Source organism: Amblyomma mixtum, chromosome 1 (genome assembly GCF_055824585.1).
Source record: "Amblyomma mixtum isolate Tamu chromosome 1, ASM5582458v1, whole genome shotgun sequence".
Lineage (NCBI taxonomy): Eukaryota > Metazoa > Arthropoda > Arachnida > Ixodida > Ixodidae > Amblyomma > Amblyomma mixtum.
The window spans coordinates 198,732,276-198,749,002 of NC_143012.1; the positions used below are offsets into that span (position 1 = coordinate 198,732,276).

Sequence of the window (16,727 nt, forward strand, 5' to 3'; positions counted from 1 at the left end):
TCTCCATAACAACCTTTCGCGAAGTCAATCTGGTTGGCATGATTTTCGCGGAGTGCTGCTAAGCAAAGCATTCAAGAAGCCCTCATATATGCAGATATTAGGAAACAGTAACATATTTTCTCATCGCCTACCTTTGCAAAGTGAGCCCCTTTGGCGTAACTGTCGGAAGCCAAAAAACGCCTACATTTAAAGATGTAGCCTCTATCGCAGAATAGCAATCAGCATCGAAGAACATGCCAAATCTGCTTCGAAACGCCTGTTATCCCATTGACAGAAACCCCCTTTTTACCCGTTTAAGAGCAAACCGTGTGAACACAGTGGCTAAGAGTCAGGGTCCATGGTTGGTCAAGTGAAAGCCCCAAGGTGAGGATGAATCTTTCAACTTGCATGGAATTTTGCCTTTTGAGACGTAGTAAACCCCTTACTAGAGACTTTAAGGGACACTCTGGGCTCAGAAATTTTACCTAACCTTGCAACGTCATTAAAGCTGGGATAAGAACTAAATATATAATACCATTTCCGCACAGCAATGCAACACACGGAACTCGAGTTGAACGCTGTAGTGTGATTTCAAGACTAAAGTGATTAGGCAGAATTTGTACACTTGTGTCAAAGCATGCTCGTTGTCCTTAATATGGTTGTTCCGGTTTGAGTTTTTCGCTACAGTTCTTGATTAAACCGTATAATTCGCCTAACAGCCTAACTTAATAGTGATTCACGTAACGTCATTGATGCTTTTTCCTTGGACAGTCGCAAATGCTCCATCAGCATGCAGTTAAGTCTATAGAAATTATGCTATTTGCTGGTTTCCAGGTATAAATATTTATGCTGTAGTCGAACGAATTCGCTTTGAGCAGCAAGCAGATCTATTATTGAGAAAACACTGCAGCTGAGAGTCAGCATATAGGTCGAATTTGTACACGGGGAATCCACAGAGTGTTTAGGCTCAGGTATTATCAACTACACAATAGCAGTGGCTTAGGAACAACGTTTATCTGCTGACTGAACTGAACTCCACTGATAAGTACCGCAACCGCAGCGTTGAGATCGTTGAGTATGTTTTACATTTTGCTTTCCTCCCACCCAGCTGAATTGTCAAATGTCAGATTACAGTACGTATGTATATATAAATGAATGAATGAATAAATAAATAAATAACCAAATGTGAGAACACTAAACCGTTGATGCAAATGGACGCGCCCATGCAGCAGTGAGGAAGAAGGATTAAGCTTCAATATTCTGAGTACTAACGTGCTTGAGCCGCTCGCCCGGATTTATTTAAACCGCTTGTACGTATTGTTTTTTCAGAATACAGGCAGTAGCGTAGCACAGATACATGTGCGTACGATGAACAGTTCTTCCACACTCGGGAGATATGATGTAGAACAGAGCCATACCACGCACAATTATGAAAATTTTGCTTGAATGTTGTTCAAAAAACGTTTTGATCGCTATATTAGGAACACTACTCTATACGAAGGAGTGGAACTTCTAAATAGCTGCACATAAGTTTCAGTTTCTAGCAGGACCTAAATCGGAACCTGAATAAAATTTCAGTTATGGTACTTTGGTAAACAAAAAGTAGGTTTCTGAGGGAAGGAAAGCAACTGATATTTTATAATTGGCATCTAAGTGGCTTATGGTTTATGGGCGAGTAATGTCCCAAAGCGACAAAGGCTATAAGGGACACCGTAGTCACCGTAGGGAGCGATTAATATCCCAAAGCGACTCAGGCTATTAGGGGCACTGTAGTCGCCGTAGGGACATCGTAACGTGCACTGACATCGCACAGTACACGGGCCTCTAGGATTTCACGTCCATAGAAATTCGACCGTCGCGGCAAAGATCGAAACCGCGTCTTTCGGGTCAGCAACCGAGTGCCATAACAAATGAGGCAACACGGCAGCTGGCATTGAAGTTTCCTCATTCTTGTGCTCAATGGCCATAAGATTAACTTCAAGCATAATTAAGAAACAAATAAGGCCTGAGAGTTGCATGTTTTGGATGCATTGCATACGAGTTCTCCCGCTTCGAATGATAGTGCGACAGTGTGAAACAACCCCTCAGACGTGACGTGAACTTCAAGAAAACTACCACCGTGACGTGAACTTCAAGAAAAAAAGCGGTACTTTTTTCTTAAATTACTTCGCACTCACGGCTATGCCTCTGATATTACTGAAGTGAAAGTGAAGATCATATTTTAATGCAGGTATTTATTTCACTTCCAACACTTTCCCGTTTTTTTTTTCAGCATATTTGTGTCCATCTTTCTGCATATTAACCTTGAAAATTTGATACAGGACTCAGTTAAGATTAGTTACATCAAAAACCAACCTCATGAACTCCAAATGACGCTGCAAATGAAACTGGTTTCATAAACCAGCATTTTTTTTTGTTAATTACTTTGAGAAGAGAGATTTATGAAGGTATCGCCACCCAGAATGATCATTTTCGGCACTAAAAGTTACTTCTAACGAGAAAACATCAATTTGGGTTCTCCCAAAACGATGTATTTTCATAGAGAAATTATGTTTGCTTACCTGCACCATTTCTGAAGTACTTGACGCTTATATCGACACCCTTATCGGGGACATCGAACAAAGGGCTAAGCAGTCCAACACTGTGGGAAGATTTCAGCCAATCAAAACTGGTCATACCCCGAGAAGCACTTGACATGTCGAGGTAGGCGAAAGTAGAATCACCGTCTGCAAGTAAACACACGCAAATAATCCCAACGTTTGACGATTTTGGGGAGCCCATGAACACATTTGAACAAGTAATATGCATAGTTATGCTTACATCTAAATATAAATAGGAAACGGGATCTCAAATACACTTGTTAACCTAGCGCCCTTCACGATGCTCTGTTCTTCATATGGTGCTGCGGCTTGCTGCTCAGTGATTGTCAAGTCCTGGCCAAATGGTTTTAGTTTCACCCATTTTGTGTGTTCTCGGAAGTTTTCCAGAGTCATTTAAACTCGTTGACTTCAATCGAGTCAAAAGGTACAATTTGACAACGGGAAATAGGAAGCCTTTTTCAAGCGTTCCACTGATGGGACGCTGAAGTTACTACATTTCAATCTCTGCGTTTCAAAAATACGAAACGGATGTCCTACGACTTTAACACCGATTTTCGACAGGATGAACTTTTTTCCAACAGCGAAGGCGTTCGCAACATGTCCGACTTTTATTCATGGTAATTGCCATATTGATCGTGATGTGCTCCCCAAGATAATTTCTTGCCAATAAATTTCATTAACCTCATCTTTCCTTCCAAGTGCAAACAAGTGTGTCTTGTTCTCACAAATTTGAGCTCTTTTTTGTGAGCTCTTTAGCTGGAAAAATTTTCAGGTAGCTTTGTAGCTGTCAAGGAACGAAACAGCGCCACTAAAATGAAGGACCAGTAAAAGAGATACACGAACACGTTTCGTTCCTTAAGATGCAATACCAACTCGCCCACTATGCTGTGTTGCTACAAGTCATTTGTAGCTGTCTTCTGCACTCTTTAGCTACGCGAAGGTAAGCTCTAACAACCACATGCTGTTAGACTACTTGGCTTTAAACAATCTGCGCTTTGCTCCTTATTTAGTCATTTTCTCAAGCATTGGTTGTTACGTCTGGTGTTACTTCGTTGTTCTTCCAAAAATGTTATAGGCAAACTTTCACCTAAGAGAAGGTCATCACAGATTTGAAGCATCGGAAACGCAGTTTTATAAGGAAAAATCAGAAAATACATTTTTGCTGTGGAAATAAAATAAATCTGCTTAAGCCTTTTCACACGAACTGATGTACTCCATTTTTTTCTTTGTTTGTTTATCATCTTACCATGGTTAATGTTCGTGCACAGAGGGAAGATAGCTGCACGAAGAAACTTCATTTACCTCTGCCGATAAATAAAAGGTTATTTTGTATTAAATGACTGCACCACCATCTTCGATTGTTCGAAAATGTCAGGCAACACAGCTTTACGCCTAGCACATGCGATTGTTATTTATGTAGTCGGTGAGAATATCTCGCTGCACCTCTCAAGACGTTCTAGAGGGTGTGGGCGCATTAATAAATGGGGAAAAGAGGCAAAAAATTTCGTTTCAACAGACGCAGACATTATGTCTTCCTTTAGAAAGATGAAGTCTTCCTCATCATTATGTATATTCATTCAGGAAACGTTAAATTTGATAAAGTGAGCAACAGATGCATCCTGCAATCAAAAACTTCAACTAAATAGGACTAGAACCTTCTTAAAAATTCTAGAACGCGTCGTTTGTTTTGGTAAGAAATCCTGAAGATTATTTCCCCTGGTTAAAGTTTCGTGAATGGAAAAGCGAATAATACTAAATGTAGACTAATCATTTCTTTCCGCAAGGTTTCGTGTCGGTTAAAACTTCTGCAGGGCCAAAGGGATAATTTGTATAAACTTTATATTTGTATGCGACGTGTTGCAAATTTTATCTACTTCCTAATCAGTGCACCTTACAGTGCCTGTCAATCGTTTGCCTGAACTAATAAAGGTCGTTTCTTACAAAAGCTACACCGCAACGTTGATTTTGAGTTTCGATAAGAATGTTTTTGCTCAAAGGTAGCCAAAATCTCGGAGGACCTTTACTTCTAGAAAGGAGATAAAACAGTGGCTTCGGCGTTCGCTCCTGGCACTGAGCAGCACACTCGCGTCGTTTCTGAGACAAGATGCTCATTATTTACATTTGGCACTTATTGCTAACTTGGAATAATAATATAGCTAAAAGGTTCAACATTTTGCACGTTTATTTAACGCCGATGACTGAAATAAATACTACAACCAGTGACAGCAGATAAAGCGCTGCATCCCACCTGAGGGAACAGGTGAGCCCAAGTAGTCGGCTGGCTTCTCCGGGCGACCGCTGCCTACCAGCCAGCGGAAGTCTCCCATAAATTCATTCATATAGCCGCAGAGACCATCTGAAAAATCGCACTGAGCCGGATGGACGCAAGCTCCAGGCCTCAGGACCACGTTGTCGACGCAGAATGACTTTGTTTCGCCGTCCGTAAAGTTGGCCCGAAGAAGCACCTGCGTAAATGAGAGTCAAGAGAACGCAATTTTCAAAAGGAATGAAATTATTGTATGGGAGTACCAACAGAGTCCGGCATTGCAATGTGTATAGAGCCACTTGAAGAGCGGAGAGATGCACGAGGTGTACGAGCTCACGTTAAAATAGAGCAGTTTCTTAGGCCAATATATCAAGGAGTCGTTTCCTGTGCTGTTTAATATGTAAAACAGGCCACTTCCTTTAGCGAGGAGATGCCAGGTGCAAGATTCAAACAACTAAAAAAACGCGAGATGAGTTAGTTTAAACGCTGGTTGAAGCAATGAGCACCATAAGCCTTTACGTCGTTAACACTCCACCTTTAGGTGCTTGGCACAGGGCCCGTTCACGGTGCGGAGCTTAGCTAGACGCCGAGTACTGCATGCATCTTGCGCATCAGCGCCATTCTCCAGCGCGTGTTTCTTTCCTGAGGCGCAGGTGCTTCCGTGGAAAGCAAGGACAAAATAATAATTGAGATAGGAATAATGAGAACTACATGAATGTGTGTGCATATCTGAAGTTTTTCAGCCGGACAAAGGTGTAACACCATATTTATAGATAAGCGAACGTGCCACAGTTGTTTCCTTGCGTAATACGGCCCCCCTTGAAGCCCATGCACCGCAGCTGCGTGGCCATGTGGCTTGTTCATACGCCTCGCATGCGACAGGTGCTGGATTCGATACCCAGTGTCGCCGAACACCTACGGGCGCTACAATGGGTACAATCTTTGCCATCGCCTGGAGCTGGGCTTCTCAGGAGTGAAATGCTTGAAAAATGGGTCTCTTCCCTCACGTTGTGAAATAGAAATATCCTGTGCTGTGGTACTCGTAAGCCAATGCTTCCCTTGCACCATAAAGGCTCATTATTATCAAGGAAGCGGATTTATCGAAAATTACGCTGCCTTGCTTTTAACATAGGTAAATGATTAGGCACCGCACCGTCTGATAAGGGACCTGAATCGAAAAAAGGTCGCCGTAAAATGACAGAAGCCTCAGTTTTATTTCTACGTGTTCCGGCGTTATTTACTGGGGAAAGCCTACCACAAAATAAAGTTCAAGAAAGCCAAGCCAGGCTTGCCCATTCGCGCAAAATTTAAAAATTTCGTGCATCCCAAAACTTTGCTATTTCCACATACAAGGCGTTTCACCTAACATTTCACACAATTGTTAAATATAGTCTTTTTGAGTTATACCAGCGCTTTTCTCAGCAAAGCATTGTCAGTGATGAAGTACATCATAATACAGCTGAGTCCTTCTAACTAGCAGGCTGGTTAACTAATATTGAATAGTTAACTTTTTAGCTATCACATTTAGGCTCTTTAATTATTGAGAGGTGTGTTGCCCACCGTAAGTAATACCCGTATCAGTTTTTAGAATTTCAAAAACACAGTTACCCTCAAAGTTGTGTCAGAACAAATTTTGTCTAGAGCGCGCCAAATTACATGTGCTTTCGAGAAGCTTGCAGGCAAAGCATCCTCTCCAGTGCGCGTAACTCGTCGAAACGGTCAGAATTTGTTGTGCCACAGCGCCGAGGGTACCGCGTTTTTGAAATTCTAGAAACTGACACGGATATTACTAACGGTGGGCTACACATCTCTCAATAATTAAATAGCCTAACTGTAAAAGGTAAAAAATTAAGTATTCAGTATTAGTTAACCATTCTGCTAGTTAGCACGCCTTAACTGCACTGTGATGTACTACGGCACTGCCAATGCTATGCCGAAAAAAGCGCTCTTGTAACTCAAAAAGCCTATTTTTAAAATTTTTGTAAAGCCTTAGGTGAAACACCCGGTATACGGAGCCACGCTATTTTTTCTATTGTGTTTTCAAATTAGCAGTCACCAAATATAATCCTCAAGAAACGCAGCCCGACGAATCAGTTTTCGTTCAAGCACCGAGATCCCACGGCAACCACTCTGGCTGCAGCTGTCTCCTTTACGTCCTAACCATTCCTTAACAGACGTTATAGACCGCAGCGGTGGCCTAGTCGTTTGAGCATCTGTCTCGCATGCGAGAGATACGTGGTTCGGTCCCCTGTGCTGCCGGATACCCACCGGTGATACAATTGGTGCAAGCTTCCCCTGGCCTGGCACTCGGCTTAATCAGAGTGAAATGCTTGGGAAATGGGCCTGTGACTCCACGTTGAGCAAACGAAAGTATCTTGGTCGGGGCGCTTTTTGGCCGCAGATGCTCTTGCGCCATAAAAACTCACTATCATCATCATTCGAACAGACTTTACTTCACCAAAAGCTATTATTGTTTTTATTTGGCAATGAAGTTCTTCATTATATTATGAAATCTACAGCGCCAGCCATAAGACCTTGAATACTTAGAAACATAATTTAATTTAACTTAATTTTTTAATTGATTTCAAATTTATGCAATTACCAACTGCGAACCGTGGCTGGTGACAGCCCCTGCAATGTTGGGAATGTGGCAGAGGAATACTTAGCAACATAAATTAATTTAACTTAATTTTTTAAATTGATTTCAACTTTATGCAGCTACCAACTGCGAACCGTGGCTGGTGACGGCCCCTGCAATGTTGGGAATGCGGCAGAGTGGAAAGAGCGTAATTGACATCTGCATTCTCGGGGATGAGAAGTAGAAGGAATATGCGGGAGGACAGAGAGAGAGAAGGTAGCATGGAACGGGTAGTCTAGTGGCTTGGGAGCTTTAACGAGAGGCGAAGAGTTCTCAAAAGGAAGCTTGCCGCCGGGGTAAGAACCCAGAATGGTCCTATCGTGGAAGGAGGAGGCTAAAATGAGGGCGAAAGATTACGCAACGTGATAGCAGTTCCATGGTATAATGCAGGGCTATAAGCCCAAACCCAAGCTTGAATAGCGTTCGGTGATTCAGGCGCAAAGTGTTAAAGCCTTACTCTACAATTTTTTTTTGCCGTGTCTGAACCGTTCACTTAGACCCATGCAATAGGAACATGCTCATCTGAACTGCCTTTATATCTTTTTTCTTGCAAAGCCGGAGCGTATTTTCGATCAAGCATTTCAGCCTTCTTTGAATGCCAGCTGAAAAGTTTATAACGTTGTTGGTGGCTATATTGTAGACGAAAAATAATACGTCCAATTGCTAACTTTAAGACAAAATATCGAGAACGTTTGTCTACAAGGATGCAAGAACAGTTCTAAGTTCTGAGCAGCAAAGCTGTGAGCATATCAGAGAAGCATTACCCACCTCAAGATGTCGCAAATTTATTTTTCAAATTTGAAAAAAATTCCCTTCCTCCGTTTCCTTGTGAGCATGGGATGGGCGCCGAAGGAGCGGACAAAGTCTATGAAATTGAGCGCAGAAAGCTTGATCTGCGTGCGAATATTAAAACGCACGTCCAATGCCTCAAACGCCTGCTCGGTATAGAAACTTTCCACTTCAATGTGACAGTCACCTTCAGAAGTCAACAAAAAGAAAGCGCATCTTTTTCTGTCATGTATCCATTCCAGAAATACCGCGATGTTTGTTGCAGTGTTGTTTTTTGGGGGGTGTCCCACGGGTGGTTCTCACCTTGAATCTTTTTTCTTGCGAAATTTCTACCCGGCCTAGCATCCAGGTGTCTGACTCAGGATAGAGAGGCTTTCGCCACACGACTTGATTCTTGCCGTTCACTACCACTTCAGCCTGTAAGGAGATAAAGGTTCGTATAAAAAAAACAATGGCAGTCCACTTGTGTAGTTCGGCAAAATGAATTAGGTGTGCTAGAGTGATATTGCCATTGGCATTGATTTGTGTATATATATATATAACCCGGTGGCAAGTTTTCAGTCTGCTTTCGACAGACAAACGAGAACACAACGGCTAAGTGCGGAGAAAGTGCTGGTGCACTAAAATTGGCGACTATTTTTCTCTGCTTGACTTAATATGCACCCAGAGATAACGTCCACACAGAGCTGGGAAAGAAATGCGGTAAATAAATGCGACGAACTGCCGTATATGACACATTCATTACGAGATTTTATGTACATGGGTACAAGGGACGCTGTTGTCGAATTGTGAACAACGTGCTTTCTAAACACATGTTTGTCATCTCTTATTGAAAGACGATTAAAGTGTACGTCACACCAGCTTGAAGTTGAAAGAATCGCAGCATCTTTGTAATCTCGTTCTTTGTGAATTTTTCATTCCAGGTCCCTCTGAAAACTTGCGAGAATGCCAACTGCTGAGGTGGCTGCGTTTCTAAGTGCAATGAGAGAAATTTCTAGTAGGAACAAACTCCTTGTGCCCTGTCGCGGTCTGACCAAAGCTACCCTTGGGCTATTAAAATTCATTACGATCATCAATTATAAGCTCATAGAGATGTGTAAGAGAAAATTTTTTATTTTCTTTCTAGCCAGGCTTGAGTGCGAAGTGGCTACAGCAATATGTGTAGCTAGTATCTATGGGTTGTTCTGATGCAGTTCGCTGAGAGAAATCCTCGAAGTTGAAGTATGTTTAATGAGTAATGTATAAACATTAGAGGTTAAAGAGTAATTACTAAGGACCATGGATAAAAGAGTAATGACTGACAGAATTCTGCCCTAGGGCTAAACGAAAGTGTTTAAATGTGATTTTACTGCATGACAAAAACTAGGAGAGCTGTATCGCATTAACCTTTGCCAAATGGTTCGTATGAACTTGTTTTGTAGTGACTAGAGTGCAGCGATCGTTGAATTACAGCACCAGTGTACATGGCAATCACCAATATCTCTAAAAGCTCACAGACGGGCCGAAAACCTTGTCCTAGTTACTCTGTCTTTCATCGCTGTTTTTTCTGCGGCATTCCATATAAGTGAGCAGTGCTTCTGTGGCCATCTGAAACATCGTTTTGGGAACGAAAACTAGTGGACTGCCATACTTTTTGAGCATATCTCTAAAGAAAGCAGCACAGAAAAGTCATATTAAGATCTGGCAAGCTTTTGAACTTGATGGCAGTCTTCGCTTCTTCACTGGATGTGACAACGCCGTCGCTAATCGGGGATCCTCGGAACAAAGATATACGCAAAAGATGGCGCTAACAAATACCTCTACAACCATCATGAAGAATAATGTAGTGACATGACCACCGGCATGCAGGATGCTCTTGTTTTTCACCTCACTAAATAAACAAGCGATGTTCTGAGTAGTAATAAAAAAACCTCAGCCATCTTACCTTGCGCTCTGCACCTTCGGGCATGCTAGCTTAACGTATGCAATGAACAGCTCACCTGCAGTTGCGCTCCGCTTTCTCCGGTCTGCAGGTACCAGAACTCAAAGCATTGCGGCTCACTGTCACCTGACCACTCCGGACTGGTCAGTGTGGCGCCGGTAACTGGTGAAGACGACTTGCTGGCCGTTACAGCATAAACTGCAAGCACGCGGAACAAAATGGAGTCGTTTTCAAGTCGTCTGGTCATTTCCGCAAAGTAAATAATTCTACGTAAGGACTCTGAAGTATGAGAAGAACATTATGTGAAATTGAAGGAAAGAAATTTGTGAGCAGATCCTTTGTTGCTTTTACGATGATCCGTTGCATTCTATGTACGACACGATGGAAGCTGTGAAAGCATTTTTTAAACCAATTCAATTGGAATTGAAATTGAATTGAATTGAAAGAGTTTTTTACAGCACTTCTTAAAATATATTTAAAGTTTTCACTATAAAATCAACACATCCGTATATCTGCCGTCTACAAGCAGCTAGCATTTTCTTGCTATTAAAGTTTTTTCGATCTTCAAAAGCGTTCCCCATCAGTTTTCTATGGCAGTCTTAATTATTCTCGGTGCAAGTGATGGATGCATTTTGAAAAAAAAAAAAAAAACATTTTGCATCGCATCGGAAGAACGGACCATTACCTTCAAAAATTTCATAACAGTACCTTACAATTTCCCAATGCTCATAGTTTTCGTTTAAGAATGTTGGACATGAAAAAGACTCCTTCCGTTGAAGGGTGCAGGAATGCGATGCGGATATAATAGTTTATTCGAAGTCCAGGTATTAATCAGAAGCAATATCTTATTTCAGTTTATATAAAGAGAGTCCGCATTGCACGACTAGTAGGATTCGATATGTTAGCAAGGGGAAATTTTTGATGACAGTAATTTTCGTCTAAGTAATAAATTATGATTTCAGACCGTTACTCTCTAGACCAGCTTTATAATTTCTGCGTACGTGAGATTCATTAGGCTGGAAACATTGCCATGAATCCTCCTTGTAGTGGTTTGATTATTAGGAGAGAGGCAATGATGATTAAAGTGCCACATCACCCGCGTACTGAGTTGGCAAGATGGTAGAATGCGCTAAACGTCTTTTTGTTTCGAATAGAATTAATGCTTTCATTATTGAGGAGTTAACAACTCAACTCCACCAAGTTGTTTCTTTAGAAGCGTTCGGAGCATACTTCTTTCCTATTGAACCGCACTCATTCCTATCCGCCATTCCGCGCAGGATATCGTGCATGATGCAAACAAAAAACCAGCAGTCAATATTCACCAGCATGTTTAATTATTGAAACCACTGACCTTCGCCGGCCAGAACAAGAAGTGCTATAGGAAAGATTTGCACTATAGACAGCGCTAGTATGTCATTTATTTGACAACGCCGCAATTAAGTACGAAAGACTGCTGAACAAAGTGCATTGCGCTGCACACCAGAGTAAGATTAGAGCAACATTGCCTGTTTATCTTCCCTGCATCACTGAGATATACCTCTGCCTATCTATTTTTAAAAGCGGTGGTCATGCTATTTTTAGACGAATTCTCATGGGCCACATCATACGGGATTTTAGAATAAGGTGTTTTAACCGCCTCCTTTACCATCTCTATTTGATGTGCAAACACCCCTGATGACGTCTTTAGTATGTTATGCATTGCAAATAAGTACCTTTTTATCCTATAGGTAACAAAAATATCAAAGTGCTTAATTATAACATCTATATTTATGCGGCATATAGTCAATGCATTATTGTATCTAATTAGGTCTGCTATCATTGCACATTTGAAGCTGTTTGGTCTGTGTCCCAACCTAATGAAGTGAGAAAGGCGCAACTCATCTAACAAAGCATTTCGAGCCTGCTGCGGGTCTGAGGCTTCAAGTGAGTTGAAAACGTAATCTTATTTCTATTCCTCTATGCTTCTCACTTGTTGCATTTGCCTTTACGGTTTCTTTACTGCACCCCAGTGTGCTCCCATGGGTCTGTTACCTCTGCAGTACCGCGCAGACTCCCTCGATATGACCTGCGATGCGCCTTTGTTGTCGCAGTGCGTATTGGGGGCCATAATTTGATAGTTGCGCGCAAAAAAAAAAATGGATTAATGACCTGTCTTGGAACCTATGCAGTGCAGTGGGAAAAAAACTGGAGGGGATACTTAAGTTGCGTCTGAATAGTATGACACGATAGCATAATGGGTTAAATTCCAGACACGGAGAAGGTCATTCTCTACCTTGCTTTCATAGATCTTTAGGAGCCCTCCTACACCTCCTCCACAGTGGTGCAGGGGTTACGCGATGCGCCACTGCCCTGCGATGGCAGGTGCTGCCACCAGTGGGCCTTGCGGGACCCAGGTTCCTCTTTCCGAGCGAAAAATGATTAATTTAAGAGCCACCTGCCACGGTGGGCAGTTTGCTCGCAAACCCATGGGCAGGCTGTGCTGATGCCGCAAGGTCATGCGACCTAGGTGGCACACCTCCCACTTGTCTCCTAGGCTGCTCTCTAGGCACCACTTGACAGATCCATGCCCGTTTCCTCTCGCTCACAACGCCGACAACACGACACCGGATTTTCTTGTGAACAGGGCCTTGAACACTATCGCGTTAAGGTCATGCTGGTAGCGCATATGGGTTCCCTTTTCGGCATCAGTTTGCAGATCGTACCGTGTGACAATCAATGCAGTAATAATAACAAAGTGGCCAACCGTGCCTCCCGCACCTGAATTATGCGGTCCAGAGCGCGGCTCCTCGTGGATGTTTGAAATAACGTGGTCACTCATTCCCCGCTCCCATCCGTCGGCCGCAACCCAGCCACACAGGTTGAACTCGAAGTCGCAGTAGCCTGAAAAGCATAAACTTGATCAATGTAAGAAATATGACCTGCGATGCGCTTTTGGTGTCCTTGTGCGTATTCGGGCCCATAACTTGATAGTTGCGCGCAAAAAATTGGATTAATGAACTGTCCTGGAACCTAAGTAGTGCAGTGGGAAAAACATTGGAGGGGATACTTAAGTTGCATCTTAAGAGTATAACGCGATAGCAAAAAAAAAATCTAAATAAAAAATCAACCAAATGAAGCATGCGCCTCTGATTCGCGTCACATGGCTGATTCTGTGCGGCGTGGCTAACCACAGCTAACTCTAGTACGGCTGATATTATTATTACATTCTTCATATTATTATTACATTCTTCAAGGAAACTTGGCATTAGGATACTGGCGTCGTTGCACGGAATATTTGCTCACAATACAGTACGAAGTACACTTTTTTTATGCACACCTGTAGATACTGAATGCTGCTTCAGTACTTGACATGCTAACTAAATAAGAAATGGTCAAGGGCCGTATTCTGTAACAATCCATTCCATTTTCTATTCCATTTGGCCTTGACGTCAGAGTCACAAAAGCAACCCCGTGTCAGAAAGCAAACGTCTAGTCACAGACACAGCCGATCTGGTCGCGGCACAGCCGCTAGCCAGACGCCTGTCGAAGCTTCCGGCCAGTCTGAGCCATACGAACTATGCTCTGCCATTTTTCCGCAAAAATGAAGCGCATTTTATCATTTTCGCCAGTGAATTAGAGGCGATAAAGTTTGTCAGGCGTGCCAAAGGCGTCGCCGTGCGCTCTCATTCGTAGGCGTCGGCACTGGTCTACGAGGTAGACATGGGCTCGAGACGCGTTTCTGCAAGCAGACGGCATCATAGGCGTGTTTCTGGGGCGGCCAGAGCGACATCTTCTGTGGCGCCTTACGTCAATGGGAGCAACGACCAATTCCAATGGACCAAATGAACTGTAATTGAAATGGATTGTCGTCGAGTACGGCTTCAGTGCCACTTTATTTCATGACCCCTATCGGCCCGCGCCTCGAAAGTAATGACTGTATTGTGTGACATAAAAACTGGCCGTTCGGCAATCTATTGAAGATCATTTTATGAAGAATATAGCTGGATAATGTATACCTTGTCCGTCCGTCAGGACGTCGCATGCACCCGAAGTCAGTTCTAGGGGTCCAAGCGCCAAAACTGCATCTTTTGGTACTGATCCACGGGATTCCACTTCAAAGACGAGCTGCGGCCGAAAAGAGAATCATAAGAATTTTTTTTAGGTTTTGTTTTTAACCTATCACACCGCAAATACTACGCCGTGTACAAGAAGCCATGCGGCAATAGCTTGAACTGCAAAAAACGAAGTAGGATGTCACAGCCCAACATAACGTACTCGATATGGGCAATAATTGCCTTTATTGCAGCATAGGACGGTGGCATGCTCACATTCATTTGGTAAGAGGCAGGTAAGTGAATAGGAGTGCGCTGAAAGCATGAAACTACCAACAGTCGCCAGGAGTGTGAGCCATACACGCGCATGCAAGCACTGCTGGCTATCAGACGAAGCGAGTGGGCGTCCAGAATAAGGACGGTGCGCCACAAGTTGGCGATTCTGTTCAGTCACGTGACGAATCCCCAACGCCGGGACTATTCTGTTCTTAGTGGGCTGAAGTCAGCCCAATAAAGATTCGTTTAACCGCCACTTCTGTCTGCTCGTCCATTGTCCATATTATTATCACCAGGTGACGATATGATGTGCACCGAAAATACGACGCAGTGTGCATGCCATGTCATCGTTTACTGCTGCCTCGCAGGGATACTTGCACCCGGCGTTTAACGACAGTTGATCCAGAGCCTCACTTAGCCCGGCCAGCTTTGTGCGCAGTAGATGCAATGTTGCGCAACATAAAATTACCATCTCTTAGATCGCAATGGGTGTAAATTCACAGCGGGGCACAGCAGTAGATAAGAATCCTATCGCCCTTTCTACGAGCACGCAAACCATTAAGAAGGCGAACATGGATTGAGCGCAGCTGGTGCTTAAGGAACATTACATCAGTCAGGCTCAGATTATAGGTTTTGTAGTGAACTTTTAATGTAGCCATCATACAGAGGAACGGTTCCCGCAAGCATGCAGGTGTGCCCAGTACTGTGCATTTTTTTGTGTGTGTCGACAGTCGGTCCACGCTGGCATGTAACATTAAAAAAGGTGTACTACTTCTAGCATGTTTAGCTTAAACCGTGGTTTCATTCATGAATGAAGCCACACCTTGGTGTCCATGCATCAAAAGAACTAAAGCATGCATTGATCTTTGGTATACATTTAGCGTATTGTCCTTGCCCCTTTGAAGCTCAAATTTGATCTTGCTGTGTCGTGTTTGGTCGGGTATGCTGGCTTCGAAGTCGGTGCTTGATGAGTATGCGTCTTGACAAGCTCTGTACTTTCTTTGCGCGCGAGCAACTTCCAGTTCTACTTGGGCACTGGCGCGTAAGCAGCTTTAATTCTGCCTTCCACGAGATAGACCCATAGAAAAAAGGATAGAACCATTCCATCTCACAAATAAAAGAGCAAGTTTTTTTTTTATTTCCTGGAGTGGCAAAAAATTTCAACATAATTTAGACACGTGCAAGTCAATGAGAACAATGCTATCGCTTGGCGTTAATCGCCGGGTGTCTCCGATTGTTCGTATGCACTCATTTTTATCCTTTATTTCCCATGTTTTCGTCTCTGCTAGTGATTTGGTGTCGGCGGTGAAAGCTGCTCTGCTCTGCGCTGTTGTGTCGTTTCGTGTTCTGGCGATTATCCTCTAATAGCGTGCTTCATATTTCTGACGGCCGCCGTCTTACACTCAAGACGGCCACTAAAGAGGGCGATGAACCATGCATATAAATGCAACGAATTTGAAAATAGTCAAAGAAAAGATATCTTCACCTGGTTGTGAGCGCCGTTGAGGAACAGCGTCCTGCGTACGTTGTACCAGCGGTCTGCAGTGGTGCGGTCCCTCTGCTGGAATAGGAGTGACCATATCCACTCAAACTTGGCTGTAGGCTGCGATTTGTTGATACCTAAGGTCAGCGTCACCCGTCGTCCACCGAACATGTGGTACCACGTGGAAAAGCAAACGGCACCCGACTCCTCATTCACGATGGCCGAAGAGAGCTTCAGTGAGCCACCGCTGCTTCCGAGTGATGATCCGGTTACATAGATCATACCACCTGCGAAGCCCGCAATGACACAATCACATGTGTCATTCGAGACGAACACATTGGTGGGCATCGTGGTCAAGGCCTACAGTGCTGCGCCTGTTTGTTTTCAAGAGGCAGACAAAAAAGAGGTAAATGGAAAGTTGCATAGGAAACAACTGTTATAGCGGGTAAGTTACCCTCCGTTGGGGAAAAGGGATAAAAGGACAAAATATAAATGGAAGAGGAAAAGCACTTATGCACACACAAAGTGTACATCGAGCCCACAAAGTTTTTCCGAGACCGATTAACTTCCGGTCATGGTGTTAGACTATACTAACATTCTCGTCATCGATCACCGAAGGCCAAATTTCCACCTCCGAAAAACTGCCGGCATCCTGCCCGCCAAAGGGCTGGTAATTGCGCGTTGAATTTTTCCGTCCAAAAATATTGAACCCTGCGCTATGTCGTTCTGTGTCGTCTGCGTTCT

General features: G+C 43.3%; 1 protein-coding gene across 1 annotated transcript in view; it reads right to left on the minus strand.

Moving 5' to 3' along the window:
- Nucleotides 1-16,727, minus strand: part of LOC149370513 (MAM and LDL-receptor class A domain-containing protein 1-like) — a 171,521-nt gene that overhangs the window by 103,696 nt on the left and 51,098 nt on the right. The window contains exons 14-20 of the mRNA XM_089577892.1: nt 15,987-16,270; nt 14,189-14,297; nt 12,951-13,073; nt 10,252-10,391; nt 8,576-8,689; nt 4,828-5,044; nt 2,541-2,705 (exon numbers count right to left, since the gene is read on the minus strand). Coding sequence (XP_089434018.1) covers nt 2,541-2,705; nt 4,828-5,044; nt 8,576-8,689; nt 10,252-10,391; nt 12,951-13,073; nt 14,189-14,297; nt 15,987-16,270 — 1,152 coding nt within the window. The remainder of the gene's footprint in view (nt 1-2,540; nt 2,706-4,827; nt 5,045-8,575; nt 8,690-10,251; nt 10,392-12,950; nt 13,074-14,188; nt 14,298-15,986; nt 16,271-16,727) is intronic.